The following is a 22077-nucleotide window of genomic DNA, read 5'->3' as shown; positions in this document are numbered from 1 at the left end:
GAAAGGACCAGGAACGAAGGCTGTTTGGAGTTCAGTTTACGCCAGATTTATAACGGATTAACTCAGATTCAGACATAGGGGGTGTTGATTCAGAAATACTTTTTTTTATTTAAAGGCGCATTGTGTAACTTTGTGTAATAATTATTTATGTTGTTATTATTTATTTAATTATTTATTGTCTTTATTTATACAGGTAGAGCCCAGGAAGAGCACTCAGACTCTCCTTTTCATCGATGTTATGTTTAAAATACAGAAAAATACTTGACTTGTTTGCTTGTATTGGGTTTTTACTGCGTCTTTCGCAAACCACTTTCAATTCCCATTTGCTTGTCTCCATGGAGATGTCATTGTTTTGCCAAGAATGTTCCATGGTACTGCATTAAACTTATCTGGCGCAGCAGGTTGTCGAGAGGTGACCATACTCCAATCACAGGTTTATCAAGGGATTATTAAAAACCATCATAATAACATCACCATGGAGACAAGCAGGTGGCAGATCTTGCAATAGTAAAGTTACGCAGTGCACCTTTACGTGATAAAATGTTGTTTCATTTTAGTATTTGTATTTGTATTTGTTTAGTCAATGTTTATTGCTAATTATCTGCACATTTTTCACCTTGGAGAGGTTTTGGGGACATTTATGAAACCAAATAGGTAAAAGTCATATTGAAAAGAAATTTTGCAAAGGAGTTATTCATACTAACTCATAATTACATTGGCCTAGCTATCTGCAATCTCCCCCCTGCTAATGTTACAACGAACATTTTCTGATATGACTTTATCCTTTGAGCAAAGACGCATATGGGACTGAAGATTTGTTGATACGTTTGAATCAAAAAGTTCTTCACAAAATGATAAGTTAAAAAAGTGTATTCATTTACATTTATCTGCAAATCAGTAGAACAGAAGGTAACAAATGGTCAAAGTAAGATTTAAAATGTGGATAACTAAACGCAGAAAATCTCATTGGTTTTAGTCTGGGCAAAGTCTGATATGGCTAACCTTAAAGACAATAAGAGGAAGATAATATGTTGTATTTGTATAATTTTGTTGTTTTTTGAACTTTGACCTTCCTCATCAGGATTTCTGAAACGATGTACTATTCAAATCTGACGCTAATTTGACTAAATGTGCTTGTCTAACTTAAATGAGGAGGTTAATTGTCAAAAACTTTGGAGGTTAATTTTAAAAAAACACCAATTATAAGGTGTCACATTAGGATTACGTGGCTTGAATGAAGATCGGCAATAATAATAATACATCTTTATGTTTTAATTAAGGGTAGAATTATATGCAGATAAACAAAAAAATAATTCAGTATTTAAAGACATTTGGGCAGATTTGTGAGTCCTGAGCCAAAATCTAGCACAAGAAAAAGGTAAACAAAAACATCTTCTCATTAAGCACTGAGCAAGGCTTCTCTAATACAAAGCATTAACAAACCTATTTAACAAGACATGGTACGCTCATACGGTTTGCCAGATTGGGTAGCCGACTCCCTCCAAAAACCCCCTCAGCCACCTGGACAGAGCCGCGTAATAACACACAGTCCGCCTGGTTCAACCCATCTCAACGGCGAAAAGGCCAGTGGCTTCAGGTGTGGTGAAGACAGGAGCACCGCAGACCCCCAAACAAAGAGGCGGGTCCGATCAGAGGATGCTGCAGAAAAACTTCTTCTCCCTGAATGGGTTCTCGGAGGCGGGCACGGGGACGATCAGGGGGTCCTCGCGTACGTGGGCGTCGCAGTAGGCCATCAGGTCGGCCGCTGCTTTGGACACCTGTGAGAGGGAGAGAGGGGGAAAGGGGTGAATGAACGTGTGCGGGTGAAAAACGGTACAGCACCTACTAAAACATTGCCAAATCAGAACTTTTAGTAAATAATGTGGTATGTACATGGCTAATAACGTCACTGTCACTGCTTGGTTCTTTACATTTTGGGGATTTAATTATTTTGTTTTCTTTTTTGGTGCAGAAGAGCACTCTAAAATGGTATATTCGCTTAGATCCATGTGTGAATCTGTTAACTCAAATTTGATAGTTTTTCAAGACACACTTGGAAATAGCTCAAGGCACCTCAGCACACTGGTTGAAAAACACTGGGTTATGTTTTATTAATTTGTTTTCTTGTCTTCTGCCCCATTTTATGTAGTAAGCAGCCTTTACAAGTGAAAAGTTCATGTGCAAAAACAGATACCTGCCATTTTAATAAGTGGTCGGATGCCTTCAGTTTGCAAAGTACTGTTTACAAATGTATTTTACTACTATCAAAATATGACTCCATCTCTCTGGGATAAAAATCCACTAGACATTATTTCCATTGATCTGTAACAAAAAGAGAAAAACTTTTTGACAATTTTTCAAAACAGAGATGTTTTTGCAATTGAGCCCCTGAAGTGTAGTTTCTGGGGTTGCCAAAAAATAATACCCAGTTACTAAATGGTTCTCAAACTGGTACTGAAACTAATACTCATTTGAAGAAGTACAATTCTGAGGGATCACACAGACAAAAATCGTATAGACAAACTTATACTTTTCCTGAATACTTTTAAAGTTATCTTGAGCTACATCAGAACCACATGAGTTGGAAAATTATATTATTTTTAAAGAAAAAGTTTTAATGATCCTTGTGGTTTTGAAAATAGTATTACTCCTTTTTCAAAATCAAGCTTAGTATTGTGATTTTATTGCTATGTACAAATCTGTAGAGTGCTCAATAACACTGACCAACAACGCTTGCAAATTATCTGTCCTGTTTTCAAAGTTATGGTTGGGAAATATTTAGGTCCTTCTGATAAATGTCAAAAGGGGCACAAACCAAAACATCTATTTTTAATGAGATACAAAAACATGCTCAAACGATCGATATAATCGTTGTGTGCGTGTATTTAAGGCAGATGACGCATTTACCCTTAACACTGACATCTGTGAGTGAGTACAGGTCCACCCGCAAAACCACAATTACTTTCACTTTCCATTACATTCTGTTCACAGTTCACACGGCCTTGAAAATATCTTCATTTTAAATTTAATTAATCCAATGACTACACTATAGTTAAATATTAATGGTATAGAATTGCATTTTTAATAAGACACTGACCTTCAAAATAGAGGAAGAATATTAAGACTTGAGGCGAAGTAGGTTTATAATCACATCTCACTGCAGTGAAAAACTGTGGGGTGGGTCTTGGAAATTGTGCTTTAAAATAGATTCAGTTGAGCTTGCATTTTAGGCTGCATGATAAGAATGACTATTGATTCACAAGGGGAAATATATGGTCACAGCACAGCAAAGGAAATACTATACGCAGGTACTAAACTCAAGTCAGTACTAAAATGTAAGTACTCCAGTTTGTGTAAAATAATTACTACTCCAGTACAGAGGAAAAATAGACCTAATATATGATGCAAGTCAGCACACAAAATATTAATACTAAACAAATTCTGGTATTCTATATAACTTTTCTTAGAGATGCTCTTGTGTTTCCTGGAATGTTTCACAGTATAGCACTAAATTTATCTGTCCTGCATTTTGTTTTTCAATTACAATGTTTACTGCTCAAAAATACCTTAAAAAACACGAGTGCGGTTGCGTCTCCACAGATCTGACCTGTAACCTGGTTGTCTCTGCAGAGATTGACACATATTTTTTTGTATTTTTCTGTATCTTAAACGGTGGGCTGATGAAAATGAGAGTCTAAGCGTTCTTTAATTTAGAAACCACACTACCACAGCAGTTTAACCCGTCACAGACTTGAGTATTTTAAGTATGTGGTTCACGGTTCACATCTGTAGCCCTGTTACACTGAGACTTACCTCAGGCGACTGTCAGACACAACAACACGACTGGAGGCTTTTAGGGGCAAAGATGTGCTGCGATTATTTGACCTAAACGTTCTTAGATACAGCTGTGGTTGTGTAAATGCTAACGCCTTAAACAATCAATCCAAAAACATTCTGTGGGGTTACAGATGATAATATACAAATATAGTCAGATTTGGAACAAGAGGAGAATGATAATGAAAACATTTTTGTAAAAGAATAGGATGTTGGATATTTTTGCAGTTCACACTATGCCATATGTTAGTTAGAGGAGTAGTATGAGAGGTATGTGACAGTTTTCAAAGTCAAACTGAAGACATCGTCATGGGGGCCGTATGTGTGTGTGGAGGGAAGGGCAGGGCTAAAATCTGGACACACACTATATGGGCTCCTGCCTTCCTGATGGAGATACAAAATCAGGTCATAGTTTATTATTAGAATAACAACATGATTTCAAGTTAGGATATAGGTTAAATAGACTAAGTTTAGGTTAAGTTTAAGCTGTAACTGTGGTTAAGGTTAGTATCAGTCTCCAGACAATGTGTGCGTCTGTGTATGTGTGTGCGTATGCAGAAAGGAGCAGATGTGTCTTCGGGATCAAGGTGTCCTGGGACCAGTATGTACAACATGGCCATCTGATCTCTGTCCCATAAGAATAGATCAGGAGAATGAGTTTGGAAGAGTTAAACCTTAAACACTGACTGTTAAATTCTGAAAGCAGAATGCAGAGGAGGTGATTTATTTTAATATTAACAGAAAAGACAAAAAAGTTAGACTCACAAAGATACGTAATAATTATATTGGACATTCTGCAGTACTTCTGTTTGCAAACTAAAAGATACATGGTGATATGGTTTATAAGAAGTGAATAGTAGCCAAACAAGTTCAGCTGTTAATTAAAAGTTCACACTATATCCCCCATCAAGAGCTTTGTCTGTGGGAGTGGCCACTACAGTGTTCCCTCGTTCTAAAATTAACCCGCAATAGGCAAAATTTGAATTACAAATATTATATATGTTTTAAGGCTGTAAAACCCTTCACCACACACTTTATACACTTTTCTCAGACAGGGATTAACATTTTCTCACATTTCTCTCTTGTTTAAACACTCTCAAAGTTCAAATCTTCGTAGGTGCTTTGTCGGTGCAGAACGTTTCATCGACATTGTGGGTTTTGTCGGGGAGAAAACTTGCAAACATACAGCACTTCAGAGTCACACTGTGATTGAACGTTTATGTAAATCTGGCTGAACACATTCTGTACTGTATGAGACACGGCACGGAGGAGACTGATGGACAATGGTCTACAGTCCCTTAGCCAATCAGGACGCAGAACACAATGCACGCTCATGCGCTGTTAAAAAGCATGCAAAATTGCACCAAAAAAAATCTGCGAAACAGCGAGACCGCGAAAGGTGAACCGTGTTATAGTGAGGGACAACGGTATACAAAAATGTGTCTCAATAATCAAAATATATTTTAGCAAAGTGACAGAAATGTGTCTTTAAATGTATGAAGTTTAAGTATCAAACAAATTACCCACAAAAATGCAGAAATATTACTTTGCCCTAGTTTGAAAGAACCAGCTCTTTTTGCAGCATTTTAAACATTTTTTATTGTAAGCGATATACCCAATACTCCAATTTCTTCAAAACAATTTTCTGACTATTATCTTATATTATCTAGGCCAATATATTGCCCACCCATAATTGTATGGTAGTGGACGCAATCAAAGAAATAGCCTGGCAAAAGAAATTGCTATGACTTTATGACCACAAGACAGAAAAACACCCTTTAAAACAATCATAGCAACTTTGGACAAATTGCTTGCTTACAACTTATCACAATAAAGCCGTCAAACTTAAGAATTGTGTTTTCATGGTAGAAGTTTTGAAACATCTCCAACTTTTCTGCCGTGATCCCTCCGTGACCCCTACAAACCACAGTGAAACAATCTCTGGGAGGAAAGTCCAGAGCCACCTTTGAGAAGGGGTCAGTGCTTCATTTCAACGGGTCAAAAAGTTTAGGAAGCAACAAAGACACTCAACAAGGACCAAACACCAAACACGCTTTCACTTTTAAATTAATCCAGTGCCCATATTAACAGTGTGTAGTCGTAATGAATCACACATATTTGCATTTTAATTAGACTTTAGATGAAAATAATTTACAGAATGGACTTTAATATCCCAGATGACTCCACAGTGTTATAGCAAAAAGCATATGGCCGGAAAAAAACAAACTAATAATGATGATATATTATTTTTTAAGACATACTATGTAGCTTTTCTGATGGAGAGTTTGCCATTTGCTTATCTCAGTGGTGATGCTATTGCCTTGTCTAGATGTTGTGATGTTTCACAGCATGGCATTAAACCATATTCATGTCCCTGGAAACAAGCAGGCGACTCCACAAGGACAAGTTACAGGTGAGATCTGTGGAGAGTAAGATTGGTTTAAGGTATTTTAAAGGTCCTATATTACACAAAACTGACCCTTGTGAGGTTTAAGCCATGTTATAATGTTGTTACTTCCTCAAAACACACCTGGAGTCGTGTTTTGTTTCATTCACACATGTTTGAGTAATCCTCCATTATTAGTCTGTCTACAAATGCTCAAAATGCTCTGTTCCACCTTGTGATGTCATGAAGCGGTAGTTACTTTTTGTCTTTAGTTCAGTACAGATTGGCAATCCCAGGGTGGAAATCATCAAAATGATACTAATGAAGGTGTATGGAGTTTAAAAACACAGTGGAGCACTTCCTGTATAACCACATGACTAAGCCTGTCACAATAAATACTATATCGACTTGTCAGGATTTGGTTTTTTTTGTGTGTCCTGTGCTGTTTTCCCCCCTCCTTTCTGTGTTTGAGCCTAGAACTGGGCGGAGACTCTGGCACTAATCAAGCAATCAAGCCTTCATATGTTAGTACAAAAGGACTGAGGATCCTACACTCACGGCCAGATCGTCTTGTCACCTTTCAGTATTCTCTTGTCATCTCCCAGTATTTCCATGAGTCGTCCTTCATGTCATGTTCCACTTTATTCGTCCTTGTATTCACCGCGATCCCACTCCTTGGAGCCACTCTGCACCTCAGTCCCCGACCCAGCTCTCAATGTCCAGCCTCTAACCCTGCGACCAACGACTCCAAAAAGGCTCCAAGACTACTGCCTACGACAGCGCTCCCAACTGTCTGCTCTGTCTACCTTCATTTACATTCCCGTGGCTGCAAATAAACTCTGTTGAACTGTTTCCGCGAGTCTATATCTTTGGTCCCTCCATCTTTATGACTTCACGACTTATCAGTATCTGACACATAGAACAAAAATTTTCAGTCAGTATTTATTGTAGTACTTTTTCCTTGTAATAGTAGGTTTTTTTTGTTATTTTTAGGTACTAAGATGAGATTTAAGCTGTCGAAGTTTGAATTATGAACTTCTATGACTCATTATAGAAAAAAACTAACTACTTTGTGACAGGCGCAGGGTGTTTTCTGTTCGAGAGAGAACTCAGCCTAAATGTGCAGAGTTTGTGTGTTAGACATGTTAGAAAGAAACAAAGCACAACTCCATGCTCTAAATGTAATTTTGGTGTTTTTGCGACAATGACAATGAATCCTTAAATCTTGAATCTTGATAAAGAAATCTGTAAATGAATTGTAACTGAAGTTAATGCCATAAAGTGTAACATCCCAGGCAAAACAATTACTTCTCCATGGAGACTAGGAGGTGCGTAACCCCACAGTAGGAATATTACATAGTGCACTTTTAAATGCAAATCGGGAACCAAATTTAACACAGAACAACAATGAAAACTTTTTATATTGTTGTTCTGGGGTTTTGCCGATAACCCCAGAACAACAATTTCCTTTTCCCTCAGAAAATATTACCAAAACTCAAACTGCCATATGGTCCAAAGCAAAACAGCTCCATTCATTCATTTCTTTTCGTTCTTCTTTTTATGACAAGGTGACTACTTTCCCTCACCTCAAATTCAAAGTCAGACACGCTGGTCTAGCCACACTCGACGTGATTGGTCGGAATACCCCACAGAGTAAAACAAATTAACCTCTTTAAAAATCATATGACAAATCATCACCACTACGGCTGCTTGACTCTAACTCACTGAACTTTCAATACTTTTCTGATCCTGAAAAATACAATATAGTGCTCACCTCTTTCTGTCAATGCATATGAGAACTCAGCGTTAAAAGCAAAAATAATTGGCTTCAAAAACAGCATCTAAGGTTTTACACAGCTGTCAGGTTTGGCGTGGCTGGAGGAAGTGGTGAAATCTATCAGACACATCACACACACTTTAAGATTTGCATCATATTTTAGTCATTTGTTTGTGACTAAGGCGTGATTAAACTTCTCTTCTTGTGTCGGTAACATCAAATCATCTGCCTCCATCCATCTGCAGGTGTAACTTGGACATTAGGAAAACCATTTAGAAATTTGCATTGTTTGTTTATTTTATTATTCATTTACATACATTAATCCAGATGCCGTTCCTGGCCCAAATCTTGTACATTTACCCTGATCCAAGTTCTCAAGCGCTATGGGAAAAACGTTAAAAATAGACTAATCTGAGACTATCATTTGAATTAGGCTGCTTTCTATTGCAGCATCTAAAAAAAAAAATCAATACCCAGATACCGTAGACTGCTAGCCGCCACGTTCCAAATAAGAATTGAGCATGGGCGCGCTTTCGGCTCCATCGACTCTGGCTCCAATTCACTTTGTATTGAAAAATTGTCCCCCCTCTCTCTGTAACTGCTGCAGTGAGCCTCGCCGTTTGATCTTAAAATGTTTGTACTAACCCGCTCTACGTTATCCTGATATTAGTTCGCTATTGTGTCCGTAAATCAGGATATGAACATTAATAACAGGCAAATCAGGCGCCTTCTTTGCCCGAGGTGGCTCCCGCTAGAGTTAGCAACAGGTTTGATTGACAGCGTTGCTAAGCGAAGGGAAAGGGAGTCATCTGTCTATCAACATCCTCGCTCCGTATTAGCTCTTTGGTTGCTCTGATACTCACAGTTGGAATTCCTAATATGCAACTTAGCTCCAAATTCGCCCCGCAACCGCTAGCCTCGATGAGCTTCATTTGACTGGACCCGAACGCCATGGGTGACATCCAATAGTCCACTTCTTCTACTGACAAAGATGGTCTATTGAAGCTTGGATGAAACCACTGACTCTCAGCTGGGAGAACTAACTATAAAACTACTCCTTATTAATATTAATCCAAAACAGGTCTGCTTAAAATATATATTATAATAAGAATGTGTAACCAGTTCCCCAGTGTCTATGTAGGACTTAAATGTAGGGCTATTAAATGTGGTTAAGTGGGCCATGAAGATAATTAGGAAACTGGCTTTGATACAGCGACTCAAAGACCAGACACAACAAAGCACAAGTACAACAGAAGATGGTTAGTCCAACTTTTGTAATGGGAAGAGATGTGTGGTCTTTGCGCGTTGTGATTAGCATCCAGCAATGTTACGAAAGAAAAGAGATCCAAGTAACAAGAGATCTGAAGAAGAGGTCCAAAATCAATCAGGCTTATTTATACTGCAGAGAGACTGTTGTCCACATCACATCTTTGAACTAAAGTCAATGGCAGAGGACAGTGGTGTGACCAAAGGATAATTAACTGCAGGAAGAGCCAAGTGTAGCCTCGTATTAGACAGACTGGAGTGGCAACTACACTAAACCAAACTAAACTGAACTGATCTAAACTAAACCAAGCCAAAAAAAAAAACTGTACTAAGCCAAACTCTAAACTGAACTAAATTAAACTAAAACAAACTAAACTAAACTGATCTAAACTAAACCAAACCAAAAAAACTGTACTAAGCCAAACTCAACCTAAATGAACTAAATTAAACTAAACCAAACTAAACTGAACTGATCTAAACTAAACCAAGCCAAAATAAACTATACTAAACTAAACTGTACTAAGGCAAACTCAACTAAACTGGTCTAAATGAAACCAAGCCAAAATCAACTATACTAATCTAAACTGTACTAAACCAAACTGAACTAAACTGAACTAAATTAAACTAAACCAAACTAAACTCAACTCAACTCAACTCAACCAAACTGAACTAAACTGTACTAAGCCAAACTCAACTAAACTCAACTAAACTAAACCAAACTAAACTCAACTCAGCTAAACTGATCTAAACTAAACCAAGCCAAAATAAACAGTACTAAACTCAACTACACTAAACTCAACTACACTAAACTCAACTAGGTCGAACCAAACTAAAATGTACTAAACTATACTAAACTACACCAACCTTACTAAACTGTACTAAACAAAACTGTACTAAATCAAACTAAACTGTTCTAAACTATACTAAACCAAACTAAACTGTAGTACGATTTAGTACAACCGTAGTACAACAATACTAAACTAAACTACACTAAACTAAACTAGACCGAACCAAACTAAACTGTACTAAACTAAACTCAACCTTAACTAAACTCAACCAAACTAAACTAAACCCAACTAAACCAAACCAAAACCTAACACTATACTAAACTAAACTACTTTAAGCTAAACTAAACTCAACCAAACTAAATTCAACCAAACTAAACTCATCTACACCAAACTGAACTGACCTACTTGTACTAAACTGTACTAAACTCAACTGAACCAAACTGAAATTGATCTAAACTAAATTATACTGTAATGAACTGTACAAAACTAAAACAAAATAAACTAGACCAAACAGAACTATACTAAACGATACTAAACCAAACTAAACTAAACCAAATTAAACTAAGCTAAACCCACTCCTTTAGGCTTCTCAAACTTTTCAGGACGGGACCCTCTGAAAATAACCGTGTGACTGACCCTGAATTCCCCACGGCAAAATGAAACTGGTGCCCATAATAATCTGAAGTGAACAGTCCCATCGCTAACAGACACATGAGAATATTTAAGGAATGACTTATTTTGATAAAAATTATATTGTCTAGGGTTTTGATTACTTTAATTAATAACTAAACTTAACTTAACTCAACTAAACCCCCGTATCTAAGGCTATGGTTCTCACACTTTCCAAGAGAGAACCTCATTATAACCATACAACCCCACATAGGAAAATAACATTGGCGCCCATAATGATTTGAAGTGGCAAAACATAAAAAAATCTGGTGAAATTGTATGTATTTGCATAGTTTTGAGTGATATTTGATATTTTAATAAGATTTACTGTTTTAAAATGTATTGTAGGTGGGATATTACAGTTCTATGGGGTAATAATTGTTAGCACATACAGTTGAACCAGAACTTTACATACACTATATAAAAGACACATGCTTTTTTCCCCTTACCATCTGCCATGAAATCAGACAATTTTTTTCCTGTTTTAGGCCAAGAGAGGATTTTTTTTTTGACAATTTTTCATGACTTTCTCCAAAGTCAGATGTTTACATACATTTCATTAGTATTTGGTACCATTGCCTTTAAACTGTATGACATTTGGATATCTTTCCACAAGGTTCTCATAATAGTTGTATAGTTTGTAGTTCACCTTGCTCACACATGCCTTTTCAGGTCTGTCCATAAATTTTAAATCGGACTGAAGTCAGGGTTTTGTGATGGCCACTCCAAAAACATTGACTTTGTTATCCTTAAGCCGCTTTGTAACCATTTTGGCAGTATGCTTTGGGTCATCAGCCAGGAAGTGGGGTCATTGTCCATTTGGATAATGACCCCACTTCCTGGCTGATGACTTGAGATGTTGCTTCAGTATTTCCACAAAATGTCCTTTCTTCATGATGCCATCTATTTTGGAAAGTGCCCCAGTCCCTTCTTCAGGAAAACAACCCGACAACATGATGCTGTCACCCCCCGTATTTCATGGTGGTCCTGGTCTAGTCCTAGTCCCGTATTTCACAGTTGGGATGGTGTTCTCAGACTTGCAAGTTTCCCTCTTTTACCTCCAAACGTAACAATGCTCATTATGGCCAAACTGTTCAATTTTAGTTTCATCAGACCACAGGACATTTCTTCAAAAATAAAGTCTTTGTCCCTGTGTGCATTTGAAAACTGTAATCTGGCTTTTTATTTTTGTTTTGGAGTAATGGCTTCTTCCTAGTAGAGTGGTCTTTCATCCCATGTCGGTACAGTACTTGTTTCACTGTGGATAATGACACTCTTACCAGCTTCAGACAGCATCTTCACAAGGTCTTCTGCTTTTGTTCTTGGGCTGATATGCACATTTCGGAACAAAACACGTTCATCTCTGGGGCACAGAACATCTCCTTCCTGAGCAGCGTGATGGCTGGACATTCCCATGGTGTTTGTTCTTGCATAAGTGTTTGAACAGATGCACGTGGCACCTTCAGGCATCTGGAAATTGCACCCAAGGATGAACCAAGGATTTTACAATTCTCTTCCTGATATCTTGGCTGATTTCTTTTGACTTTCCCATGATGTTACACAAAGAAGCAGTGTGTTTCAGGTGTGTCTTCAAATACATCCACAGGCGTGTCTCTATTTAACTTAAATGTTGTCAATGAGCCTATTAGAAGTGTCCATCAACATCATTATGTGTTTTTCCAAATTGTTTAAAGGCATAGTAATCTTACTGTATCTAAACTTCTAACTTTGAAGAAAGAAATTTAAAAAGTAAAAAAAAAAATCCTTCACTCTTTATTTTAGCATTTAGCAAACAGAAATTATATTAGTAATCCTAATTGACCTAAAATGGGAAAACTTTAGTAGTTTCATGTCAGAAAGTGAAACAAATGTATGTCTTTTTATATAGTGTATGTAAACTTCTGGTTTTAACTGTATACTTAGATCACCATATTACCTTTTATTGTTTTGAAAATACTATATTCGCTGAAAACAACGTAAAATGTTTCACTTTCCTGTGTGGGAGCATGGGTGATGTAGGCTTGTGGGTCTTGGACAAGATTGTACAGCTAACCAGGTGTGAATAGTGCTCAGGAGAGATCATAAGATTACTCAAACATGCGTGACATATAAAACTACTTCAGGTATGTTTTTGAAGAGGGATTGAATAACGTTATAAAGTTCTACATAGTCAATTGTGCATAATACTCCCTGTTTAAGTAGTGCTTCATGACCTACTAGGGAAAACACTTTATCAGCCAGCAACTTCCTTCCATACGACTTGTTGTTTTACTTATTTTGAAACATTTTCCTGACCCCTTTTAACATCTGTATTTGCGAGCCAAGCGTAAAAAATCCAGCCAATTAAGTCTACAATTTAACATCTTTCAAAAGGAAGCTTATAGCCTAAATGTGCATCTGTATTAGATCTGGGTTTCCTGCTGTTTCGACCAGGCTCTCACTCCTAAATGGTTTATTTCATCTGAATGTTGTTTGAAGATTTGATGATCGGGATAACAAATTGTAATGTTTAGAATAAAGGAAAGATAAAGCAAGATTTCTCACTATTTTCATCTAAATTTCATCTGGTTAACGAGAGAGAGAGAGAGAGAGAAGCTTTGTATACGATGTGTTGTGGTTGACAGTAAACCAACTTCATGATTCGGACAAGAGCAAATGAGCAGTGTTAAAAGGCACTCTGAAACATAACTCATTAGCTAATGTACTGCATATTTATGTATTATTTATTGTTTATAATGCTTGTGTGACTTTTATCGATGTCATATGGCTGCTCTGTGAACTGTGAAAAGTAAACTAGATAAGACTGTTTAATAACTCTATGGGTTTATTGAGTCAATATACAGTGTAAACCTGAGATCCATTAAGACCTGACACACCAAATATAACACAAAAATATAAAACGTGTGGTTATTTTTATGTGAAGAAGGATCAGCTTCGAGAAATGTACCAATTTCTAGAAGAATTGATGGATAAATACTGATTTTGTGAAATTGGGTGATACTAAATACATACAAATATACAAATATATCAGTTTATTTTATAGATACTTAAAGGGCCCATATTACGCTGTTTTCTGATCTATGTTGTTTCCTCATCACAAACAAACTTGGAATTGTGTTTTGTTTCATTCACGCATGTTTAACACACAAACAAAGCATATTTAGGCTCAAACAGAAAACACTCTGTTGCACCTTGTGATGTCATGTGGTAATACAGGAAGTGCTCCACTGTGTTTTTAAACTCCACACACCTTCAAAAGAATCATTTGAGTGACCTAAGCCCTGGAATTGCCAATTTCTACTGAATAAAAGGTAAAAGTAGCAGTTAACTTGAACATTACCACTACATAATATAAGACTTTTAATATGAGTAGGGATGTGACGATGTCCAAATCTCTCGAGACGATATTTTCACAATATGCATTTCACGGTATGATATTTATTGCGATATCTTGTGGAGGCTAATCAAATCGAGACTATGCTTTACTTTTTCCTATTAAAATGCCTTAACAATCTTTCGGTTCTGTGATAATCCAGATAACTAGATTGAAACGTGCTTAATAAAAGTGATTTCTTCATGTAGTCTGCACGGAAACAGAGCAAAGGATGATTGTACACGTCTTCCTCTTTGTTTTTTAGCCTTTGCAACATCACAACAAAGAATTTAAGCAATAAGACTTGTATTTCTACATATATTGTTATGGCCCTTGATATTATTGTGAGACTTTTGACAATATGATATCACAATATTTTAGTCATTGTTACATCCCTAAATATGAGGTTATGTTTTTCACCTCCTTCTTTGGTCTATGAGTCGTATTACTGTATTTTATGGGAAATAACATAAAATACCCGTGGGAGGTGCAGTCACTCCCTAAACACATGAGCAACTGGATACAGCACCAAACTAAACAGACATAGCTAAAAAAAAGTTGTGTTTTTCATTTTTCTTCCCAAATGTATTTATGTATTTGACAGTTATTTATATGAAAATAATGAGCATATTGAAATCTAAATACTTCATGATGTTTTGGTCACGTTTAGGCTTGCAGCAGACCAGGAGTTGTCTTTTGTTTCATTTACACAAACCCTGCATATTTCCTCTTTTATAGTTCTTCTCTCTCTTAAAACACTCTGATCCAACTTGTGATATCATGCAGTAATACAGGAAGTGCCCCCCAGTGTTTTTAAACTCCATACACCTTCAGTAGAATCATTTGGATGATTTCAGCCCTGGAATTGCCGATCTCTACTGAACAAAAGCTGCAGGTGTTAACTGGAAAACTACCGCTTCATGACATCACAAGGTAGAACGGAGCATTTTGAGCTTTGAAGATGTAGACAGACTAATAATAAAAGGATACTCAAACACGTCTGAACGAAACAAAACACAACTCCAGGTCTGTTTTTAATGAGGTAACAACATTATAACATGGCTTAAAGCTCACAAGAGTCAGTTTTGTGCAATGTAGGACCTTTAAATTCAGATATTGACTAAATATAAACAGATTGACTATATGCCTATATTTACATAGAGAGATTTCCCCCACTAAAAGTCCAATAAAAACAGTCTAGATAGGTCCAAAGTCAATATGTAACCAACGTGATGTGATAATGACACAGTGAACTGCCTGCTGGACCAAAGGTTGAGGGCCATAATGTAACAACTCACCCCCATTATCAGAACAAGAGCTGTATTTAAAATTAGAAAGATCAAACTGCTTTGGAAACATGAGAGGAGCGGACAGGCCACTGACCTTAACTGTAACAGAGACAAGCAGACAAGTGTGAGGGGCAACAATGGGATAAATAGTCAAAATGTAAATGTTGGGTTATTGCAATGTATATCCAAAATGTGAACTTAAAATAGTGATACAAAACATCCTTATGGGACTATACGTGACAAAAGAAAACTAGTTAATAATTGAGTAGTACCAGTAGTAGTAGTAGTAGTAGTAGTAGTAGTAGTAGTAGTAGTAGTAGTAGTAGTAGTAGTAGTAGTAGTAGTAGTAGTAGTAGTAGTAGTAGCAGCAGCAGCAGCAGCAGCAGCAGTAGTAGTAGTAGTAGTACAGTAGTAGTGGTGGTGGTGGAAGGCAATGAAGTACAACTACTGTATTAAGTAGAATTTTGAGGCATCTGTACTTCTCTTAAGTAAATTTTACAGCGGATACTTTTTACTTTTACTTCACTACATTTGAGAGCAGGTATCTATACTTTCCACTCCACTACATTTTTGAGCTGGACTGAAAAGTAAAAAAAGTACTTTTCATATGATTTGGGGGTTTATTTTTAACATGTTCGTGGTAACATGCTGACTGAGGTTTTTGAGTTCAAGTTTCGTCCTTGAGCAAACACAAATAAATACACAAAATTCATCAGAAAAAAAAAAAAAAGATTTGTATATTTGTATTCTGTTGACCAAAATATGTATCAATTTAATCAATATCACTCGATTTAACACTTGTGTGAAATACTTTTTACTCTTAAAGTAAATTTTTAAATGGCTACTTAAATACTTTTACTTTACTTTTTCATGTGATACTTTTCCTTGAGTAACTTTTACCTTTGCATCTGTACTTTTACTTAATTAACATGATTGAGTACTAGCACTGAGTAGTAATACTATTTGTACAGGGCGTGGCAGAGTAGTAATCATAGTCATATGAACACTGATTCACAAATAATACGTTGGAGGGACTGTGCTTTGGTGAACAGAGAGGCCATTGGCAGCGTGTTTCTCGTCCCATGGCAAGAGTGAATCTTAAGTACTTCTTCAATATAATTACTGCTACTATATGGGATTAGCAAAATTCCAGTGCAGTGGCAGTTATTACTACTATATATCACTATTCACTACACTCCATTATTATCTTTTGCTGGGTTAACAAAAACGCTAACTTTTTATGACAAAGACAAAGCCTGTGTCAGCAGCAGTGGACAGTGGCTCAGACTCGGGGCACAGGGACGTCCCGTTGTGAGACTCTGTGGACTCTATGTGACAGTATGAGACAGTGTGGGGCGAGTGGGGGGTACAGGGGAGGGAAAGAGAGGATAGGGGGGGCTGTAGGGGTGATGCCTGACAGGAGGAGGCAGTCAGGTCAGCTCCTCTGGTGAAGTCACCGCTCTCACGACTCACACTGATTACAGAAGCACAAGATGGTGGGCGAACAGAGCCAGGGATCCAGACTGGTTCTCTCTGTGTTTTCTGTACAGCGTCAGATCAGTCTGGTCACCTCTTACTCACCTGCGTCTAAACATAGATATGGCGGTGTAATCAGGTTTGCTCATTTCAGTGACGTGTACATGAATAAGCACCACCACCACCACCACCATCATCATCATCGTAACCATGATTTAAATCAAAACAAAAATAAAACTTGTCTCGCCTCAGATTAACAGTGCGTAGATTTTCATGGTCAGTGAAAATCAGACAACTGGAATAATCAGATAAACCTGTAATTAGATCTGATTTTGATGTGTTTACATGTACGAGAACTAAACGCAGAACTATGTCAGGACTAGACTAGGACTAGACGAGGACTAGACCAGGACTAGACCAGGAGTAGACCAGGAGTAGACCAGGAGTAGACCAGGACTAGACCAGGACTAGACCAGGACTAGACCAGGACTAGACCAGGAGTAGACCAGGACTAGATCAGGACTAGACCAGGACTAGACCAGGACTAGACCAGGACTAGACCAGGACTAGACCAGGACTAGACCAGGACTAGACCAGGATTTGCCCAGGACGAAACAAGGACTAGACCAGGACAGGACAAGGACAAGACCAGGACCAGACCAAGATTAGACCAGGACTAGCCCAGGATTAGTCCAGGACTAGACCAGCATTTGCCCAGGACTAGCCTAGAACTAGACCAGGACTAGCCCAGGACTAGCCCAGGACTAGACCAGGACTAGACCAGGACTAGCCCAGAACTAGACCAGGACTAGACCAGGACTAGACCAGGACTAGCCCAGAACTAGACCAGGACTAAACCAGGACTAGACAAGGACTAGCCCAGGACTAGACCAGGACTAGCCCAGAACTAGACCAGGACTAGACCAGGACTAGCCCAGAACTAGCCCAGGACTAATCTAGGACTAGCCCAGGACTAGACCAGGATTAGACCACGATTAGACCAAGATTAGCCCAGGACTAGACCAGGACTTGACCAGGGACTAGAAAAGGACTAGCCCAGGACTAATCTAGGACTAGCCCAGGACTAGACCAGGATAGACCAGGATTAAACCAGGACTTGACCAGGGACTAGAAAAGGACCAAATTGGATCTACATCTCAACTTAACTGGGACCAAACCAGAACCAAAGAGTCTTCCTTCCTTACCCATATATTCACTATCCCTCCTCTGCACATGTCCAAACATCTCTATCCATCTTTATCATAAAAAGAAATCTTATTCCTCAATTTCACTACCTTAAATTTCACTGAAACCAAAGTGTGCAGAGCGTCACAACTGACTGAGATGATTTGAAGCATGTGATTTAAGCCCAGGAGAGATGGCAGACTAGACAATAACACATTCGTTTGGATCGTTGATTGCACAAAACGTTTAAAGAGGGGAAGATTTCTGCTGTTCAATTGTTTTAAATGTATTTTTGCTTCTTTATAAGGGGATGATTAACCTTGCTTATGTTCATGGTCATGATGGTACACTGTTAGGTCTGGATAAATATAGGTAATGTGACGTATTATCACTATAGAAGGAATTGATAATGGCTTTAAGGTTGTAACTTGTAACACAAAATGCAAAATGAGCTACTTTTGGAGAGCTAGCATCACCAAGCATCATCCAAACTATATAATGTGTACAATTTTATGTAGAGCTGCACAATTTTGGTAAGAAATCAAATAGCATATTTACAGACAAGTACTAAGATTGTCATTAGATTTGCAATTTATGTTTAAAAAGTAAGATTCTGTTCATAGTCCACATTGTAAACAACTCCAGGAGCGTTACATTTAAGGGAAGACAGAAGCATGAAGTGATAAACTAGTACAAGAATCCTATCCATTTCAGAACAAGTTTGTAGAGGTCTGAAATATTGGTGGGAACATTTTTAAATAACGCTTTTCCACCGTCAAGGCACTCAAAACGCTTTACATCAAAGAACCACTCACCCATTCACACACACATTAATACGCCCATCTGTGGGAGCTGGAATTGCATCATCAACCTGTTGGTCAGTGGATCTGACCGCTCTACCGATGATATTTTGGGTCGAGAGTGGGTTTTGAACTGCCAACCTTCAGATCAGTGGACACTTTATCATCTGAGCTGCTATTGCCCCATACTGAGCTACTGTCTATCATCTAAATAACTGCAGCCTTTGCTATTCAATATTTGCACCAACACAAATTCAGATTTTAATTGCGATATATTTACTTTTGTTTCCAATTCCACACTTGCGCAATGGTACAAAATGTAAAACAATAAAATGAAAGTGTCCATCTAAGTGAATACCTTTATCCTATCCATGCAGGCTTCCATCTTGAGTTGCTCCACGGCTTTCCGGGCTTGGGAGATGCTGGCCGTGCTGTTGTTGGCGATGCTGTCCTTCATGTCTCAGTCCTGCACAAAGACACACAACAGGAGCCCTTAGAGTCAGTGGATCCAACAGCATTCTGTCCTGAAAAGATCAGGTCCCTGAAGGCATCGCAACAGCCTCCCCCAGAGCAGCCACTATGGGTTTATAAAGACCTATTATAACTGAGGGATATGTTCAACATTCAACTATGACCTGTTTATTATCAAGGGGCAGACTGGGGTGGTCACTTAGCAGTCAAGAAGAGGGCAATGGTATCAGTGGCAAATGGAGAAAAGACTAGTGAGGCTGAATAATGGGACTCTACAGGGCATCTGGAGGGCAAAGAATCATATGGCGCTATTTATGGATTTCAGGCAAATAATACCTCCCTGATATGAAGGAGTTTGTCGTAACCTTTCCCCATTCAAAAGGTTTAATATTTTTGTTTTGAATCGCATATTTGCTACGACAATAGAGGACTTTTGCCATAGTTTGAACAGGGATGTAAAGAAAGTAGATGGCAAGAACTGAAAGAAAGTAAATCAAACATAGCAAATATTAACTCGTATTTTTTTTGTTCATTTGAAGTTGCATCTTATAGGAAATTCAGTAGGAAAATAGCTAACTGGGTTTCAAAATATGATTATTAATGGCTCAAATATTCATAGTCTTAATTGTAGTTATATTTATCCTATTGGAAGAAAGAAACTGAGCAACAAGAGTCTACTTATGTACAGTGCCGAAACTAGGCTGATTTACTGAATGAATGTATACGTAGCCTGCGAGTGAAGGAAGGAGTCTTAATATGAGGAGAATCGCTTGTTATGAGTTTGTTTTTATGGCCAAAAGGTAAATGACACCAGTGTTGTCTACGAAGACAGGGCAAGGTCTAAAGGCGTGTAGACATTAATGCTCTGAAAAGTAAAAATCAGTTGCTGGCAATGAATTTCCAGCAAGCACAACATCCAATCATGGGTTTCAGCTTACTGTTATAGGCAACATTCTCAGCACATTATCCTACCCAAAAGATATTATATTTAATCTTATATTGTTAATCCCTATGGCAGCAGTTGAGATGTTTCATGATTACAAAACCCATGGATAGGCTAGGCAATATTAGGCCTATTATGAAAGGTTTTTACTCTGCACTTTTCTCCTTTAATGTTAATTTTATAATGATTATTTGTGATTATGTCCATCCATCCATTTTCTTTCGCTTATCCGAGGCTGGGTCGTGGGGGCAGCAGTCAAAGCAGGGACTCCCAGACTTTCCTCACCCCGGACACATCCTCCAGCTCCTCCAGCGGGACCCCAAGGCGTGATTGTGTATGTTTTGATTTGTTGTATTGTGATTTTAATGTCTTTCTTATTCTGTAAAGCACTTTTACCAGAATTACCTCGTGTCTGAATTGTGCTATACAAATAAACTTGCCTTGCCTTATTCACAAATATATGATCTACAGGCTATATAGAAACATAGTGCACATTTGATGCATGTTCTGATTTGAATAAGGGGCTTAGGAGACAAAAATGCATGCAGTAGGCCTAATCTATAGCCTTAAGACACATTTCCTTTTGCAAACAGCCATTGAGCAGCTGTAGTCTTGGCTCTGCAACCACCATAGCATATCCCACTAAACCCATTCCTATTGCTCTTATTCTGGGGCCTTTCATGACCTCCCAAAACCTGAAACGTCCCAGTTTTACTTGAAAGCACCATCCATCAATACCCTCAGCAGTGGAGACACCTGACCACCGCTGTGCGCTTTATGATCCACACACAAATACGAAGAGGTGGGGTGCTGTTGAATCAATCGCATTCAATTGTTTATTTATTTAACCCCTTACAACGCTACAAGGCGACTAAAACTGATATAAATTGCAATTAGGAGACATATGTTGTGTGTTGTGGGCGCATATGGTGGATTTGACGATGAAAATCCCTGCCCAGTGTCGCTCACAAGACAATTTATGGCTATAATCACACCCTCTCTTGAACATCAGGCCTTGTTCCATTTGGGTTTCCCCTCATCTTCCCTCATCCTCAACGCGCATACGAGCACCTTACGTCTTAAAGAGAGGTTATCACAACGTATAGAGATGTCTGTTGTGCGAATCTGTTAAAAAAACGCCATGATTTGATGTTAAAAATGGATGGAGTCGTGGACACACCGTGCAAGATGCGGCCCAGCTCCTTAATAACAGCCATGCACGTCCAGTCAGCTATACCGCGAGCAAACCGAGGAATCCCAGTTGAAATTACGCGCTAGACTTATTGGATAATATGGAGATGGACATAGGAACATAGACGTACCTGAAATGTGCCAACGCGTATCCAATTTGGAGGATTCCGGGTTGACTCCACCCAACACACACACTCACACACGCACGCACGAGCCGATCCGGATCTGTCAAAGCTCAAACCAGAGGAAATCCCAGCCTGGTTCTGGTCTGTGCTAAATCCGACGGAAGAGCGATGGATCCCGGGTTGGAGACCGTGCGTTATCCGTGTGGGAAGAGGAGGAAAGCGCAGGAGCGGCGGAGGTTTGGTTGCGCTCCACGAGATGTTACGCACGCATGCAGCAGGGGGGGAAACCTCTGTGACGAGTAGACACGGGCTGTGGGGCAGGGGAGAGCTCGATGAGGCGCCCGGAGAGATGCAACACTGGCGTTAACGTGATGCACAAAGCGACCCTGAACGCACCACCACCGCTATTAGTCAAATTGACGCGTGTTGCTTTTTCATTTGGTTTATTGCATCCGCAGAAGACACAAGAGATCTACAGGCTTCCCCCATTTCATTTTTACATCA

General features: G+C 38.5%; 1 protein-coding gene across 1 annotated transcript; it reads right to left on the bottom strand.

Annotated features, from left to right (window-relative positions):
* Window positions 1–400: 400 nt before the first annotated feature.
* LOC117382988 (guanine nucleotide-binding protein G(I)/G(S)/G(O) subunit gamma-4) lies at window positions 401–21867 on the bottom strand. The gene is made up of 3 exons (XM_033980232.2): window positions 21580–21867; window positions 19202–19309; window positions 401–1778 (listed from the first exon to the last, which is right to left on the bottom strand). The coding sequence occupies exons 2-3, from the start codon at window positions 19298–19300 to the stop codon at window positions 1650–1652; spliced, it is 228 nt and encodes a 75-aa protein (XP_033836123.1). The 5' UTR covers window positions 19301–19309; window positions 21580–21867; the 3' UTR covers window positions 401–1649.
* Between the last annotated feature and the right edge of the window lie 210 nt (window positions 21868–22077).

This window comes from Periophthalmus magnuspinnatus, chromosome 15 (genome assembly GCF_009829125.3).
Source record: "Periophthalmus magnuspinnatus isolate fPerMag1 chromosome 15, fPerMag1.2.pri, whole genome shotgun sequence".
Lineage (NCBI taxonomy): Eukaryota > Metazoa > Chordata > Actinopteri > Gobiiformes > Gobiidae > Periophthalmus > Periophthalmus magnuspinnatus.
This window is presented reverse-complemented; position numbering and strand designations above follow the sequence as displayed.